This window comes from Struthio camelus, chromosome 22, assembly GCF_040807025.1.
Source record: "Struthio camelus isolate bStrCam1 chromosome 22, bStrCam1.hap1, whole genome shotgun sequence".
Taxonomy (NCBI): Eukaryota; Metazoa; Chordata; class Aves; order Struthioniformes; family Struthionidae; genus Struthio; species Struthio camelus.
Genome location: NC_090963.1, coordinates 579891 through 597356, shown reverse-complemented (window position 1 = coordinate 597356; position 17466 = coordinate 579891). Strand labels below are relative to the sequence as shown.

Here is a 17466-nt window from a genome sequence, read left to right as displayed (position 1 = left end):
AGGTGGCAGCGCTTTGGAAGGAAGGCGTTTTTTAGCAGAGTTCATTGCTGCAGAACGTAATTTGTCTTCGCTTGTAGAAAAGCATCCAGAGAAAGAGAATCAACAGGAAAAAATAGCCATTATTTCCTGAAATAAAATGCTTGAATGCAGTCAGTGTAATTATAGATAATATTTTATTTTGAGACGTTAAAAGTGTTTGTTGTTCTCAAGATTGCTTTGGACAAAAATATTCTAAACCCAAGTAATACATTTCTTAGGACTCGCTTTAAAAAAATGCAAGTTTTACTTGAACTAATTAACCAATTACATTTTAATTCACTGAATACATTCTAGTCGCAGAGAGGCGAGCGCTGCAGCTTTGGCAAAGGAGATGCTCTGTTCTTCCTAACAAAGTGGTTTAGCCCTCGCTTTAAGTGCAGAACTCAACTGAGCCTTAACCGTGGAACTGTGACAGGCATGTCCGTAATTAAAAATGCAAAAATAGAAGATTGTCACTTATTTAGCTGACTTCTTGGCAGTAGAAATCTGTCAGGAGGCCTGTGTTTTATTTATTTTTGCAAGGCAGATAAATCCTTTGGATTCTAAACCTTCTTGGCCTGAATTCGTGCATGACTCTTAATCCTCTGCTATGACACACCGAATTCAGGACAAGCTCGATTAATAATTATATTATACAGCAAAGTTAAGAGTTGAAAGAAACTTGCTCTTTTCCGTTTTTTCTCCCTTCTTTTTTTTTTTGTTCTTGAGTGTTTGCTCGGTAGGAACGTCGCAGCGCTTCTTCCACAGCCTGGCGTGGCGAGCGCTGCAGCTTGGCACGCGCGGGCAGCTTGCCTGCGAGGCAGGACGCGGGGCTCGGCGCTTCGCACAGCACCTGCCCGGAGGCTCTGTGACGTGCCTGGTGGGAAGTGACTTTGTACAGAGTGCATCACGCTACTGCGCTGTCTTGAGATAAGTTATGGACGGACAGTTTTCTTTCATGGTGCAAGCTCGGAAAAAACTTTTCAGTCTCTGACTAGAGCATCTAGCCGCGTGATTTCAGTAATCTGTCTGTGAGCTGAATTAATGACCTTCTCCTAAAGTGTTATGAAAGAATGCTCACTAAGAGCGGCGCTTTCAGGTATGCAATTCCTTTTGGTGGTCTTAACCCTCTAAGCACCTGTAATGTTGACAAATATTTGTGCGCGCTGGTCTTGCATTGAGAAGGGCAAAGGAATGTCGTTCTCTGTACACATGAAATGACTGAATGCTTGCAAGCAAATCCGAGAAAAGCAAACCCCGTTCCGAGCCTTTTGCAAGCGCCTTTGCCCGTGAATGAAATCCCTGTAGCCCCCTCCCATTTTAAATTGCTTTGGACACCGGCATCTTCTCGGCGTGACGTGTTCGTGCATGCTCGCGAGGAACCCAGACCGCTCACCGTGCTCTGCCGTCCGCGTGGAAGCGTGAGGGGAAGGCCTGGGGCTGCTGGCTCTTGTTCGCTTTCCGGGGGGCTGCGAGCGGGGTGTTGGAAGGGGCGCTCCTGCGCGGGGTTGGGTGTTGAGCACGGCAGGGATAGCAGCTGGTTCCTTTATGCACCAGGATAACAGAAATCATGCGGGATAAAAGTGACGCGTGCCCTCGCCCGTGCCGGCACGGTGTGCCGAAGGTGCGCGGCGGCGCTCGCCGTCGGTGCGCGCGCGCGCTGCGGCGTTTCTCCGCGTCGGGTGGCCGAGGAGCTCGGCTCGGCAGCGGGCCTGCCCAGGGGCTGCTGCTTTCCCGTGGCAGCCGCTCTGCGGTCCCGTGCAGGGCCGTTTCTGTCTTGTCTTTGGCAACAGCACAATACAAATACGCTTGTCTTATTGCAAAGCGATGATAAACGGTGGATTTGATCAGAGGTCGACGTGTAGAAATTTGCTGTATTACTTCTCAAGCACATACGCAGAGCTGTCTGTTTACAGCAGCTCAAACCCTGTCCTGCCCTCAGCCTAAAAAGATCCTGTTAAATGAGGTGTGTCTCAGGGAGAAGCTCGCAAACGTGGCCGGAAGCGTTTGTTGGTTGGGTGTGTGTTTTTCTGAAACGCTTGTGTCAATTACAAAGCGTAGCGGGTTGGTAAAAGCAGTCTGTTTCTCAACATCTGACGCCGTGGCGGAGTCGCAGCGCTGAGCGCCCGTTCAGGGCATCCGCGCCGTCTGCCGTCGAGCTGGAGCCGTAGGCGCCGCGGCGGCGGGTGGGATGGGGCGGCCCCGGCGGGCGACGCGCGGAGGGCGGCAGTGCCGCCTCTCCCGTTTGCTAGCCCCTGATTACCCGGGCGCTTGTGACTTCTGGCCAGCTGACTTGGGGTGGAAATTGCGATTCACCTTAAAACGCATGTGAACAACCTCTTGAAAATTTTGTCGGCTAACGCTGCCTTTTTTACAAAACGCTTGATGCGTAGGAAAGAAGTTTGTCAAAACCTATGTTGCGTTACCGGGCAGAACGGCTAATGAACGGGCCGGGCCGGCTCCCTGCCGGCTTGTCTGCCGTGGCCGTCCGGAGCGAAGAGGTCTCTTCTTCCACCGATTGCGTTACCCAATGTATGTTAGAGAGAAAAGTAACCTTTCCTGGTGTTTGAACTCCCAGTTGATTTCTGCCTTCGAAAGGCCAGGCTGAATTAGTTGAATGAATGGAAACGGAGGAAATGCCGTTTCTTCACCTGCAGAAAGCTGCGGTACGCCAGAAGCTGGCTCAGCGCGTTGCGGCAGGCGCTGCGCCTTGTCTGGCTCCGCAGCTCGGCCGCTGCTTTTCTTTCCCACTGTGGCAGGGGCAAATATATATTTTGAAGATATTTGAATAGTTCAATCTATTCAGATGATTTGAAATGAAGTAGTTCAGTGTAAACTGTCGTAATTTCAGATTGATGAGGTTTGTTTAGAGACTCCAACTGAAAAAACGATGACAAACATTAAACAGGAGAAGCTAATCTTAGCCCATCCTGAAAGCTCCAGCAGGACCTCCCATCAGTACGTTAGAAAAAGTACTTTTTCACCCAGAACTGATCCCTGGCAGCGTGGGCCTCGAGGCCGGCGTGCCCCGGCTGGGCGAGCAGCTCCCTCGGGGCCGGCCGGCCCCGGGGCGGCGCGGCAGGCGCTGCTTGGAGCCCCCGCTGCTGCCGGCCCGGGGAAGCCCGTCCGTCCCTGCGGCTGGCTGGGAGCGAGCGTCGTTGTGATTTGTATTCCCACTGAGTTAATGAGCGAATTCCCGGATAACGTGTAGATTTCATGAAAGGTTCCGGAGGTTCTCAGCGTTACCGTTTTAAACAAACCCCCCCCCCTTCGCCCCCTCCCCTCGCCGAAAAACGCAAGAGGACTAACGCGTCTCTGTTTCCCCCTAGGAAGCTGCACAGCGGTATGAAGACGTACGGATGCGAGTTGTGTGGGAAGCGGTTTCTGGATAGCTTGCGACTGCGAATGCACTTACTGGCGCACTCAGGTACGTTTGGAAACGGCGGCGCGCGGGAAGCGCGTGCTGCCTGTGTCCGCGGTGGCCCGCCCGCACGCGCTGGAGCCGCCTGGCTCCCATGCCTTACCTGGGAGAGATGCACGCAGAGGTTACTGTACCCTCTTCAGATCAGGGAATTGCAAACTTCTATTCCAGTGCCAGTAATTTGCTTTTTTTTTTTTTTTTGAGTTTGTTTTCAAGTTTTCAATTCTTTAATTGGGGAAATATTTTCTAGGCTAAGCAGCTTGGAATAACAAACTTCAAATACCACGCGGCTGTTTGTTACTCAGTTCTCTGTCTCCCCTCCTGCCACAAAGAGGTCTCGAACAGCATGTGTATTCCCTTCTCTGCAGCTTCTGCGTGTGTCAGTTAATGTGCCTGTCCCAACACCGTACTCTTCACGTACAAACACCCATTGCAGTTTCATTAGCAAAACCGTTGCAGAATTAGGTATTCTCTGTCTAATGAATCTAACTATCAGCTTCAAATTATGCAGGCCCTTTAATTAAATAGATATAGAAAGGTTGGAATGCTAAGCTGGTGAGAAGACTCTGCGTTCTGCAAGTTAATGCAGTCTGAGATTCCTGTTGGGTATGCAACCCCATGTACAAGTAGGTTTCTTATTTTAAAAAAATGCAGGAGCCACTGGACCCGTTTGCTCAAATGTGCGTAGGAATCCTTGTCCGTGTCCTTGGAGTCGCCGCACTGAGCCGAGTGCCAAATTCCAGCCCTGCCGGGCCTGGTGCTGGCTCCGGGCTGGAGCTCGTCCCCTAGCTTACTTCCCTCACTCCCTCCAAAGTGTCAGAAGGGGCGGGCGTCATTTGGGTCCCCACAGAACTCGACGGGGAGAGAAGTGAGAACTAGCTAGTATCTGCTCAGCGCTCTGAAAGTGTGAAAAATCCTCCTGGTTGTGGTGCAGGTCGCTGGTAGCAAGGGAAGGGGAGCAGCTGGAGGGCAGGTGACTCGCTAGCTCAGCCTCTTGCGTTTTGAGGGCGAGTGTTTGTGTCCTCTTCGAAGCCTGGAGAGCTGCTCCTTCAAGCCCAGAGAGTCCTGAACTCTGCGTGAAGGGAAACGCATGGGTTTCCCTAGCAGGTACCTTCAGCAGGCACCTCTGGGTTCATTTTGACATCTGTCATTAGCATCTGCGTCATGGAGGTCCTGACACAGAGAAAGCAAGTGAGGTGGGCAGCCTGCATGGAGGGAGAACTGCTGCAACGCTAACCGCAGACATGCCCACAAAGGTGGGACAAACCGCTGAAAAAGGAAGGATGCACAGTAAACACCCTCGGATTTTGGAACGCTTCTCAAATTGTCCTCTGTGTAGGATGAGCCTGGTGCTCTTTCTGCGGGGTTGCGCTGATGTGTGAGGTTTCCGTGTGGTTTTGTTTGGGTTTTTCTCACGGGCGTACTTTGACCTGGGTATTCACTGCTGCCTTTGTCTTAATCCTCACGGCTGCGGCACAGCTCGGGAAGGAGGAGGGGAGCGTTGGGAGCGAGGCACCGAGCTGTGGTTTCCAAAGGGTCGGTTCCAAGACTGGCTAGCCTACCAGGGAAGGGGTAAGGGTCCCGGTGCAAGCAGTGACGGTGGGACGTGGCCGTGGCTGGGGTCTTCTAGCCCAAGCCAGAAGAGCGGTGCTGGCCCCGGACGCATGCCGTGGCTTGGGCAAACCTCTCCGGTGCCGTGCCTGAGATCCCAGGGCCAGCCTGAGCCGAAAAGCTGCTGGCTGTCAGGTTAACTTCTGCAAAGCCTCGCAGGCCCTCCCCGCTTCCAGCTGACTCCAGATGCTTCTGCGCTTGGTTCTTCCTGCCCACCTCCCTTGCTCGCCCTTCTGGCAGCGATGTACTCGGGGCACGTGTATCTGTTTCCCCCCCACTGTACCTTCTCCATGCCTACGTCCCCAGGAGAGCCGACAGCACCGAGCTTTGTAGTGATAACTTTGGGCAGGCAGCAGGTTTTCTTGGGGAGGTTTCTAGTTGGCCCCACTGCGTTCCTGCCCCCCAGCTTGCCGGGGGAGACCTGGGCAATTCCCGGAGGCGCATTCGCTCCTCGCTGCTGAGGAGGGAATCGCAAGTTCCCACGTCCCGGCGACAGCAGTCAGCGTGGAGCCGGCTGCAGCGTTCGCAGGACTCGCGCTTGCGGCTCTCTGTTTGGTGTCGGTGTGCGGGGTGTCTGCCCGCGCGGCACCCGGCGGGGAGCGGGGCCGCCCGCCTGGCCCCCGGGGCCCCGGGCCGCGCACGGCGGGCTCCGCGCACCCCGCTCGGCCGCGCATCCCTCCCCCCCGCCCCCCCGGCTCCTGGCTCGCGCCGCTCGTGTTTGTTATTGTAGTTTTGGCTCCCAGCCAGTCCCTGGCTGGCTGCCAGCTTTGTGGGTACAGTATGTACAGTGAACGTTGAGCCAAGTTTGTCATCACACAAGATTAATTTTTTTTCTAACCTGGCAAGGGTGGGGTGAGAGGCGGCGGGGGGAGGCAGCGAGGGCTGTTCTGGTGCTTGAAAACAGCCACATTAAATTCCAGCCCTGTTGTTTATTAAAGCATGAGACCTTTGCACCCCTCTCTTCTCCTCCCTCCCCAGTCCAGGATGAAACGAGGTTGTACTGGGTCGGCAGCGCGAGGTCTTGTTTGCAGCAACTGGCGTACTAAAATTATGCTCCCAAACCAGTGTGCGTTGTGTGCAAATTGACGGTTTGTTCGGTTAGAAGCTCGCCCTGCCGGAGAGCGCGCTGGCAGGGTGGCTTGTCCCCCGCCCCAGCAGCTGCCCCTCCAAAGGCCTTCAACCCCACTGCTAGGAAACGTGGAGATGAAGTTTTCCTTTGGGGTTGGATGCGTTTAACTAATCAAGTGTTTATGAGAGACAGCTGATGATAAAGAAAGGCCTAGACTAGCAAAGACCCAAGCACCCAATGGACCAATAAGACCCATCCAGGCAGTCCCGCTCCCTGCCTGCCGCGAGGCAGAGCCGATGCTCGGTCCTGCAGGCCAACGTGGGGACCTCTCGCTCTCTCACCGTCGCTTCTACTGAGGGTGCTACCACCTAGAGAGGTGGCTAGGCACCGCTGTAGGCGTCAGCGGGTTTGGGAGGAGTCTCTCAGTCTTTGGTGGGTTTGGGGGGGTTCTTTGTTTTGCCTCCTAAGCCTTGGCTGCCAGAGCTGCCTTGCTATTCAGTCATCTTCACTCCTTTATTTGTGTTTTTTAAACAAACTTTTCTCGTTTTCGTGATTGTGGAGAAATGGTGACGTTTCTCAAGTGGAAATGTTCTAGCTCAGGAAGGCAAACTGCAGAACCGACTGGGATTTGTTTGTGTAACGCTCGTGACTATTAGTCGCTTCAGGTCGTTCCAAATGCAGCCTTCCGAAAAAGTTGCCCACGAGCGCGGACCCTTCCCTCGGGCGTGAGGGCTCTGCCAGAGTTGGGCCATGATGTCACTGTCCTCCCTGCTTCACCTCGTCCCCTCGGGTCGCCCTGAGACCTCAGCTGCTCCGCACGGACAGCCCGGCGTGGGAACGGGGGGATGGCGATGGCAGAGCGCTCTCTTCCTCCAGCCGCGTCCTGGCTTTGGCGCCCACCTTTGCCCGCGGTGCGTTGCTTTCTCTGGCTGTGAGTTGCCCGAGTCCTGGGCTAGGTGTGCGCACGTGCGTGAGCACGCTCACCGCCCGTGGGACGGGGCTCTGCGGCCCCGATTCCCAACGCTGCACGCAGGCTCTCCCGGCGCCCGGAGTGGCGACGCGGTAGGGTACCACTGAGAGACCGGACCGGCGAGAGAGTGAGTGGGGAAGGGCTTTGGAAAAATGCCATCCTCCAGTAAAGCAGATAGTTGTTGTCCTCACGCTTTGCAGCTTGCGTGGGTGCATTTCTCATGGAAACTTATGGGGGGGGGGAAGATGTGAATATTGTGTGGGTAGCTGTAATAATTATAATCCTTACAAATGCCCAAACCAGCCCCACGGGGCTTTGTGGTGCCTGCTGTGATACGGAGGTTATTTGGCAGTGTTATCTCAGCAGCCTTTCAGGTGCGTGATAAATACTCCACCAAATGTTTACGTTTCGATATAAGCTTACCCTTAATGAAGTGTAAAGTATTTATGTATGCGCTGCGTGGCTGCGTTACGACTGCCTATTCCGAAGTGGAGATGTGCTTTTAAAAACTTGTAAAATATGTATTAAAAGAATAGCAGAGTTCTTCCTCTCCCAGAAAAGTTGCCGGGGAAAGTGAGAGAATCCTGACTTACTGGTCGTATGGTTTATAAGTGCTGCTGACCGAACGTGCGCAGCTTGCTCAGGACCGAGTGTATCTGTAGCTAGCTTCACAAACGTGCTCAGCGCATCTGCTTTCACATGGGTCTCTGCACCCGCAGGTGGCAGTTACCAAGTGCCTGCATTGACCTGATGTTCGTCGCGGGCAGTCCTCGGCCCCGTGCGCCGGCGGCAAGCTGCGCGCGCGGGAGCCTCGCTTCGCGCTCTCGCCGGCCTGCGTCCCTGGGAGGAAAGGAGAGCTCTGCGCTTCTCGCTCCCTTCGCCTTTCCTTCCGGTCGGAAATCTCTCTGCCGGGCAGAGGGAAGTCGTGGGCTTTCTCAGCTCCACCCTGCAAGCGGGGGTAAACTTGGGCAAGCGCTGCGGCTACGCTCTGCCGGCTGCCGTGCCAGCACGGGTGTTGTGCGTGGGCAGTTGCGTGCGGCTCCACAGCAAACGGGCAGTGCCAGCGACGCTGCCCCGGCGCTGCGTGCCCCTTCTTGCAAACAGCTTTCGAAACGCCCGAGCATTGTGCAAGCTTTGGTGACCAGTGCACACGAGAGCCTGGAGCGTTAGAATCGCCCTGAGGAGTGAAGATGCTCCCCCACCGATGCTTAGCAAGGTGGTGGCCAGGTGGTACCTTTGCAGAAGGAAGGATGCCTTCCTAGGGAGGAGAGCAAAACCCAGCCTTGGGAAGAGCGCCCTTGCATTTGTATTGCTCTGACCCAGTTGCAGAGCGATGACCGGTCTTATCGCGGAGGTGCTGGGAGCGGGAAGGCAGCCGGCCTGTTTTCATCCCCATCTGGACACGCCAAGCTCTTCTTGGGTCGTGAGGAGAGACAAAAAGCACCAAACTGCCGTTTGGTAACATGAAGGGCCCTGTGTGGGGACCAGGGTAGGGGCTGTGAATGTGACCATCTCAGGGTGGTGAACCCTCAAAACCAGGAGGGAGGCTTTCTCCTTCCCGCCCGCCCCAGCAGAGCCCACGACGGGCCCTTGGCGAGGAGCGAGGTGCCGCTTTGCTGTGTGCGGTCCAAAGCTGGCCCTTGCTCTCTGCTGGATCTCTTCTCGGCAGCCAAGAGCCGCCCCGGTGAGGAGGGATCGCGTGGGTCAGGGCTCGACAGGAGCAGGAGGGGTCTGGGGAAGGGGATGTAAAGTGTTTGTGGGGAGGATAGTGCCTGGAAAAGCAGCAGTGGGGCATCGAGGAGGGCACTGAAAGCGGCCTCCGCAGGGAGCTGCTGCCGGCGGCAGCTCTGGCCGGGCTCCCGCCGAGGTGCGTCACCGGCGCGGCCCGGAGGCAAGGTGCCGCCGGCTCTGCGGCGGCGACGAAGCAGCGCGCCGACAGCTGAAATCCAGGCCCGGCTCGCAGGAGGCCGCGAGGCGAGACGGAGGCAGCGGCAGCACGCGGGGAGCAGGGCTGCCCGGCCCGCGAGCCGTTGCGGCGCACCGGCTGCTTGCTGTGCGCTGCCAGCCCCGTCCCCTCTCCCCTCCGCTGGCATGCCCGCCCGGTGTTTTCCAGGGACGGGGTTTATCCTGCCAAGATCTAGCGCTGCGGCTAATTCATTTGCTGCCTATCTCTCTAATGAATGTAAACTTTTCTTCCTCTTCGTGTTCCGTGGTTATCTCCTTATTAAGCATTGCGCTCGGGAAGATGTTTTATCGCAGGGTGTCAGAGATGGAGGAGATAGCTCGTCTCGGCATCGCGCTGCCTGCCGCGCTGCTGCCGCCGGGGTGGATGCGGGCTGCTCGTGTTTGCCCCCATCAGTGGCTGCCGCGATGTAAAATTAAGAAGAAAGGGAAGCACTGAGATTCTTTGGGGATTTTTCACCCTCCCCCCGCGTGCCCTTCCCCCCCCCCCCCAATTTTGGCCGGTCTCCCAAACTTATTCCCAGAGTGATGTCATCGGCTTGCCGGCAGGTCTGGATGTTCTGCCAGCATTCCAGAGAGTTTATGATCATTCGCAGATGTGCATCCAAGAACACACTGTACCCAAAGCAGAAATTAATGCAGGCTTGACTGCTGGCCAAGCCTCATACACAGGAGAGAGGAAAAAAGAAAACAAAAACTGTTTAATGCTGTTTATAAATTATACACTGGCTGATGAAAAATACATTCCTCCCCCCCCCCCCCTTTCTGCCTCAAGAGTCTAAGCTGAGACTAGAAGAATATGGTTTGCTTTTTAGCTCCTGTTTTGGCTGGAATCCTAGACCCAGCTGCTGATTCAGAGCCAGCTTATTTTTTCCCCTTTACCTGATGAAATATATTTATTTTTCATCTGTCACTGCTTCTCCTTTCTCCCCTCTTTTGGCTGCTTTTTGTTATTTAAGGTGTTGTGCTAAGCATTATGCAGAGTGTGATGCCAGGACCCATTACACCGTAGTGCTCTCTGTAGCAAATAAATCTTATGCACATCTGTCTACATTAATACTGCTAAATATATGTGATCATCGCAGTGCAGCCCATTTTCTTTCAGGTTCCTCGTTGTGCATGCTAGATGGGAAAGTTCTCAAAGTTCATTGTAGGTCATCGCGCTCGAAACCCTCCCGCCCCCGTCTCCGGGGAGGGGAGAGCAGAAACGCGCTAATACCTTTCCGCCCAGGTTTCGGGGGGAGCGCCGTGCGGCCCAGCGTCCTCCCCCCGTGCCCCAAGATTCCTGCTCTCCATCCCTCCCCGCGCTGCGTACGATCCATTTACATGGCTTTTGTGTTTTTTAATACTGCTAATGTTTATCATTTGCCCAACAGGCTTGACAGATTTTGTTTCCTGTAGAGCATCGCGGCTTTAAAGCCCCCTTGTTGCTAAGTAGCAGCCTCCCTGTACTGTAATGGGCTGATTTCGTATTCCGTTCAGCACTGTATCTTATTTTTGTATGCAAGACAAAGTGTTTTGATGGAGGACGATTGCAGAAGTGTCTGGAGGCTGTTTGGAGTTTTATGGGCTGTATAGTACACTGTGTGCTTTCTGAACAGAACACAGGCTGTTGAATTTTGGATTGGATTTGTCATTTTTTCCCCTCTGAGAGGAGGCTGTCAGATAGAACATTACTTTAAGGGTGGAGGAAAAGTGGGAATTATGTAATAACCTTTCTTTTTTGTTGCTAAACTAAAATGATTATTATTATTTTTAATCTGAAAATATCCCCCTCGCCCTCTTCTCTCCCCTTGTCCCCAAACAGCTTTTGAATTTGCAGAGCTGATTAATGAAGTTTATAGGACGGTGCTGGTGGCACTCGGACAACTCTCCCTACCTCTCGTGTATGCTTTTCTCTAGATCCAAGGTTTCCCCTGCACGCGTGCTTTTTCTCTCTTGAGTGGCTTGTGAGATGCTGGTGGAGAAAGGCTTCTTCAGCAGAACGCGGGCCCCCATGGTGGCAACGCCCCTCTGCACACGCTGTTCAGCCTTTCTCGGTGCACGACCAGGGAGGGCAGCAAAGCCAGCCAGGCTGAGGCAGGGTGACGGGTGTCCTTCAACCCTCAGGCTGCTTGCGGGTGCGTGACTCAGTTGGGTGATGTGGCACCAAAGCACAACAACCCTGGGCAAAGTTCCCGGCCGGCGGCCAGCCTTCATCTCGGCCCCTGGGCAGCCATGTTGTGGCTCCCGGCTAGCAGGCCTCTGCAAACACGTCCTCCTCGGGAGCTCAGCACTGGGCTGAGTGACCCCGCTCCTCTGGGTGCATCGCTTCCCTTCTCCTCCATCCTAGGTTGACCCGTTCCTGCTTCCAAAGAGGTTTTTCTAAGCCTCCTGATTTTTGCAGGGCAAGAATAGCTGCCAAAGGGTCTCCTCTTGCATTGCAACTCAAAAACACCTTCATAGTTCAGCCAGAACTTCTCCAAGCGGATGAGCCTCCAGTGAGGATGCCTTTGGCTTAACCGCTGTGGTCCAGGCTGTGTTTGGGTACGTTTTGTTGCTCTTTGGTGACTACTTGGCAAAATATGTAGAAATGATTAAGGTTTCTTCCCCAGAATAGACCTTCCTCCTGCGCTACCTGCATCTCATCTTTTCACCGTTTCTTTTTTTCTTCCTTTCTTTTTACGTTAGATAAGGACAGCTAGCGGCCGTTCACAACGTGGCCTTTTGCCTTTCCTTAGGAAACTGCCAAGAGCAAACGAGCCTCCCTGGGGGAGCTCTGCCCCTTCCAAGAGCGCCGTGCTCGTAGGGCTTCCTCTGGGCAGTCAGCGGTGTGACCCTCAGGAGGGAGCAGAAGTGGCTCAGCCTGCCTCCGCGGGGTCGTGCCCGAGAGCGGCGGACCTTTGAGCTGGTCCTTGTGGAAACGCATCGCCCTGCAACGTAGACTGGATGTGGCTCTGGGGGAGAAAGCTGGGGAGCGCCGCGGAGGGGCTGCCGCTGGCCGCCCGGGGCGGCTCCGCGGACGTCCGCGGGATGGGGCGGTTGGCAACAGCCCGGGGGGCTTGCAAGGGGAAGAGCAGCGGAAGAGCCGGGTCGGGCCGGACCAGCGCACGACGGTCGCGATCCGCCTGCCTGCGCGCCGCCCGCTCGCGAGGCTGTGCCAGTCGTCTGAACGTCCGTAGCAACTTGCTGCAGACCTAATTGCGCGTAACCGAAGGCGCCGGCGCCGTACGCGGCTGTTGGCGGCGCGGCCGGGCGGGCGGGCGAGCGCAGCGCAGCGCAGCCCCGGGGCCCCCGCGCCGCCCGGCCCCGGGCCCCGCCGCCACGCGAGCCCGTCCGGCGTGCTGAACGCGCTGCCGTCCTGCTCGCCTTGGGCGTCTGTCTGTACCCGTGCTAAAACCCGTGCTTTTATTTCAGTTTATTTTATTTTTCCGCTCAATCATTGCATTTTTATGATACTTCAGAAAAGAACAAAGAGAAAAGCCTTTTGCCTTCCTAATTCCCAGCTGATTTTGTGGTTTGATCTTTTTTGGCCCTATTTAGATTCTTTTATTTTTGTTTTTTAGTGTAAAGTACTAGAGATCTGCGTAACTGTCTCTGCCACTGGGGTGAAATAGGGGAGAAGGGAAATAATAACAATAATAATAATAAAAATAAAAAAGCAGCTTTATGTGGGCAAAAGAAGAAAACAAGAGAATGGGGTAGAGAACAGGCTAAATTTAAAATTGTAATTGGCTGACTTCCACAGGCTTGCGGGTGTTTTAATGACTCATAATAACTTCATTTAAAACCAGCTGAGCAGAAAATAGATTGGAGAGGAGCCTCAGGCCATTATGGATTTGTTTTTTTTTGACAAGCTCTGTTTTCGGCAGCCAGGAAGGCACTCACAGAGGGCTCGGCTGTTTTCTCTCCCTTAGAGTTGGTGGTCTGCCCAAGAGAGATTGTATAGAAACCCGCGTTTGGACTTTTTTTTTTTTTTTTTTTAAACTGATTAAAAATAGATGCCTTGAGGTATTATTTTAGCATCACTGTGGGTTTTTTTTCTTTGCACTTTTGATGTGGTAAATGGAACATAAATAAAATTGTTTTTGAAATTACTGAATTAATTAGGTAGTAAAGCAACGACAGTGCATAAATTTACTTGGCAATTTTTTTAATCCATATTTTTCTCTCTCCACCCCCTTGCCAATTACAGCACTTTAATAATATATAATCCCAAATTTTTATTAATCCCTCGTGCTTGAGGGTGGCGGGGGGTGGTGCGCGGAATAAATTTTGTGTCATCCTTGCACTGTCCCTTCAGAAAACGCGCACTAGGATAGCCGTAGCTGGAAAGGGGTCGGACGCGCTCGCCGTCACGCGGGTCCCTTTGGACGTCCCCTCTCCGAGAGGCCGGGACGCGCCGGGCTGAGGCTGCCCAGCCCGACGGCGCGCGCGCCGGCTCCTGGACGTGGTGGTCGCTCCACGTTGGCCTCTGTGCCCGCGCCGGGCCCGGGCGCGCTGCGGTGCTCCCGGCGATCTCGTTAGCTTGCTCTCCGAGGCAAGACCGTTGTTTTTGCCCCTTGCTGTGTGTACGGAAGGGGTGAAGCCCTGGGTCGCGCACAGCCGCTGCTGGGAGCGGGCCGGCTGCGTCTGGTGGAGCAGCCTGCCGTCAGCCTGCTCCAGCTGGCTCCTCCACTGCAGGGAGTTAGGCCAACCCTCCGAAAATCACTCTCCGTGGGAGAAGCGCCTTTCAGGAGGCCGGCAAGGCTCCGGAGGTTCACGGCAGGCTGAACCGGCCTTTCTTTGCTTTCTTACGTCAGGAAAGGTGAATAAACGAGAGAAGTCCAGGGTGAGCGGGGAGCGTCGCCGCAGAGCCCACGGGCGCGTTGGGAAGCGGAGACGTGGCCCTCGCGCAGGTCCTGAGCTGGTGGCCGCCCTAGCGCTGGGCTGAGCTGGCGTGCCGTCTCCGGCGTGCCGAGAGGTGGACGGGACGGGTGCTAGCAAGCGTGCTTTCTGGCCGAGGCACCCGTGACCGAGCGAGTCGGAGGGCGGAAGAGGGCTCTCTGGAGAAGAGCGCCTGCAGCAGAGGACTGAGCGATCGCTGCTAATTTTTTGGCAGCACGTGGGTTACACTTTGCATTTTTTGAAGTATCTCTCTTTCTGCAGCCTCAGCCTCCTTTCGGCTTTCTCCTGGCCACCAGCCCCATAAAAGTTTATCACAGTCAGGGATGGTTAAATGGGCGCAGGAAAACAGCGCTTTAGCAAATTGTAAAATTAGTTTGGAGGGGTAATGAGGCATCGCGTGTCTGCCTTTGTCGGAAGGCAGGTTTCCGTGGGTAGCTGAGCACCTAAGCAAAGGGCTGGGCCGGTGGCACGGCGCTTCTCTTCTGAAAATCCCTGTTTGAACAGATGCGCTCTCGCTGGTCTCTTGATAACGTTTATAGCTCCGTTTGAAACCCAGTAGAAAGAGGAGGGAACAGAGTGCCCCTAAAGCCAGTGTTTGAGGTAGAAACAGTCAGTTTGGTCTTAGTTTTGCGTGGTAGAAAAGTTAGAAAGTCCCTGTTTGCAAAGAGCCTGTGGGTGCGTGGGACCGCGCCAGCCCCTTTCCCTTCGCTCCGTGCCGGCCAAACCTCCCTGTCCAGGCGCTCGGGTGAGGCCCTTGCGGCCCTCGGGGAGGCTCCAGCGCTGTGCACAGAATACAGTAAAAACACTTAGGCGCACGAGCCTCCGGCACGGCCTTGCAGCAGCGGCAAGAGAAGCTGAGGATCGTTAAATGATGGACCGAGTTCCTACTTTCTTAGCAAACCCTTTGTGTTTCGGGGGAAAATGTATCTATGTATATCCATATAATTTTTTGCTTTTAACTGTGGAAATGTCCCTGCTGCACTTGCTGGAATGCAACACCTCAATTATGGTGAAGGGGGAGAAATCAAAGCTGTGACACAGGCGAGGAGCTGTAGACATGCTGCCGGAGCCACAATTAAGGTTTCAGGAACACTAAAGGCAGGCAAACGAGTGTCGTTTTTAACCAGTTAGAACATTTTACTACTTCCTAACATCAGAAGTGTTAAAACTGGAGAGCCTATTTCTTGTCCTCAATAAAGTAATTAAACTGAATGAGTGTTGGGAAGTATTATTAGGTTGATAGGGACTAAAAATAGAAAAGCTCTGCTTTCAGATCCACGGAGCCTTTTCTGAAGGCGTAGAGCTGTCCTAGTGGTATTGCTTAAGGAGAAGCTTTAAGTTGAGTCTTTGAGACTCGGGATGTTTTGCAGAAGATACAGTCAAGCGATAAGGCTTGCTGTTTGCTTTATTCCAAAGTAAAAGTTGAGCCAGACAGCTGGCAGTTGATCAATTGTCTCAGCGTTTTGCAGCGTAAATGCCCAGGGGAGTCTGCAGGAATCTATTCTTTCTTTTAAATGAATTAAAAATAGTGAGGGCTCAGGGACTGTGGTTCTTGGGTGTCCTTGGAATATGGGGTAAAGCTCACCAAGGGCTTCGCTGTCCGTTTGCTGCCCCCGGAAGGTGTCGGTGCGCGCGGCCCGGGGGCGGCGCAGCTGCTCGAGCCGCCGGCCGGGCCGCTACCTGTGGGCAGGTGAATCTGCGAGACGGCAGCGCTGGGGGGGGACAAGGCAGGAAAAGGAGTCGAGCCGCATGGGAGGCGAGCGGGGAGATCTCCAGGAGCCGGTTTGCCATTTCCGTGTCGTACCCGGGGGCTGTGAGCTGCCTCCCGCGCGTGCTCCTGGGATGTCCCCGCTGCTCCGCGCCTGCCGCTTGCGGACATCGCCCCGGGATGGGGGGTCCCAAGCCCGGAGCTGGGTGGGGGCCTGTGTGAAGGCTCCGCAGAGCATCGCTGGGACGTGCACGTCCCCCTGGGCTCTGGGCAAGGAGGCTGGAAGCGGGGCAATAGCCCCGAGCAGAGCGAGCGAGGCGCTCGTGCCTGCACCGGCCCGGGTGCCGCGCCGGCATCCCCCGGTCCGCAGGGAGCCGCCCGCCGCCGCCGCCGCTCCCTCGCCCGCCGGCAGCGAGTTTTGTGGATGGCAATTCTTGACGTGACGGTTTCAGGGATCTAATTTCCGAGAGCCGTTTGAAGGCCGGGCGCGTCGTTCATTCGGCGTCGTCAAGACAAGCGTCGTTCGTCGTTCGTCCCGGTGCTGAGCCCCGCGGGGAGGAAAGCCGGAGGAGCTCGGCGCGGGGCGCCGCGGCCGGCGGGAAGGCGCGCGGCGCTGGGAGGCTTCGCGGGGCGCGACGCTGCAGCCCAGGCGCTGCGGCCCAGCGCGGCCACGCGGGGAAGCGGAGCAGGCTTTTGGGGCTGACGGCGCCCAGGTGGGGACAGAGGCCGTCGTCTTCCCTCTGCTGCGGGGGAAGCTTTTGAAGTGAGGATCGGCCTTGGCTTGGCGGTTCTGGGGAGGGACCGCCAGGGTTCCCTCGGCGTTGGCCGGCTCCCCAGGAAAGCCAGGCCGCGCTTGGGAGGGTGAAACCGTTCTCCCCAGCGCGCAGGCAGGGGCGTTTCTCGCGGCATGTCCCGTCCGCGCCTGACGAGGTCGTAAGGGGCAAATCCCGCCGGGCAGATGCCCTGTCCGGGGCCGCCGGGCCGGAGGGCGGCGGTGACTCTGCAGAACGGCCTGAGCGGAAAAAGCCGCCCCTCCGCCCGCGGCTGCGCCGGCCTCTTGCTGCGAGGACCTTTATTAGGCAGGAGCTATAAATTTGCGTGCGCGGATGCAAATGCGAGAGGGAGACGGCTGTGCCAGCTGGGAGGCATGCTCGCGGACGCCGCTGGTCCCTGGCAGCACGTTACGTCCCGGCCCGTTGGGAAGATCATCTGAAGATATCTACATACTGTAGGCAATGCGAGCCCTTCACTAAAAATACCCCTCCAAAGCGTCTGTTTACATTCTAGTAGACTAATAGTTTCTATGGGTGTTACTTAAAAAAAAAAAAAAGAGAGAGAGAGAGAGAGAGAGAAAAAAAAAAGCCAGCAACAAAAAAAGCCCTGACACAGCCCCTTGATGTATTGCTTTCAAATATGTCATGCTCCCTTTAATAAACATCTAACTGTTTTTTCTAAGCCCTGTTATAATAAACTCAGATGTTGGATGACATTTTTCCTGGTGACTCACGTAGTAAAATTAACCTTGAACTATTTACATATTCAGTCGCCGTAGTCTGTCCTCCTCCTCCTCCTCCTCCTCTCCCCCGAGCGTGTGTACATTACAGGAATTCTGGCGCTGGATCAGTTTTTGTTTTGTTGATTAGAAAAAAATTCCCTGCCTGGAGTACACATCTACTTGAGTGAAAGAACACACAGTACTGGCCTTTGGAAATTGGCAGGCAGCGTGCTGTTCCCTCGCTGATAAGAGGTACTGTAAATAAAACTGTACAGCATAGCCTGTTGTAAAATGCCCTATGTCTGTACTTATTGTTCTGACAGCTTCTGCTTTTTTTGGGTATGCT

The 17466-nt window shown here is 54.9% G+C and overlaps 1 protein-coding gene and 1 long non-coding RNA gene across 4 annotated transcripts in view; one reads left to right on the top strand and one right to left on the bottom strand.

Annotated features, from left to right (window-relative positions):
* The window catches only part of ZBTB16 (zinc finger and BTB domain containing 16), a 105952-nt gene that overhangs the window by 42916 nt on the left and 45570 nt on the right, over positions 1-17466 (top strand). For all 3 annotated transcript variants that reach the window (XM_068916789.1, XM_068916788.1, XM_068916787.1), the window contains exon 3: positions 3348-3445. In XM_068916789.1, the coding sequence (XP_068772890.1) occupies positions 3348-3445 (98 nt within the window). The remainder of the gene's footprint in view (positions 1-3347; positions 3446-17466) is intronic.
* Positions 155-5699, bottom strand: LOC138061910 (uncharacterized). The gene is made up of 2 exons (XR_011135917.1): positions 3543-5699; positions 155-2897 (listed from the first exon to the last, which is right to left on the bottom strand). It is a non-coding gene; the product is annotated as an uncharacterized lncRNA (long non-coding RNA).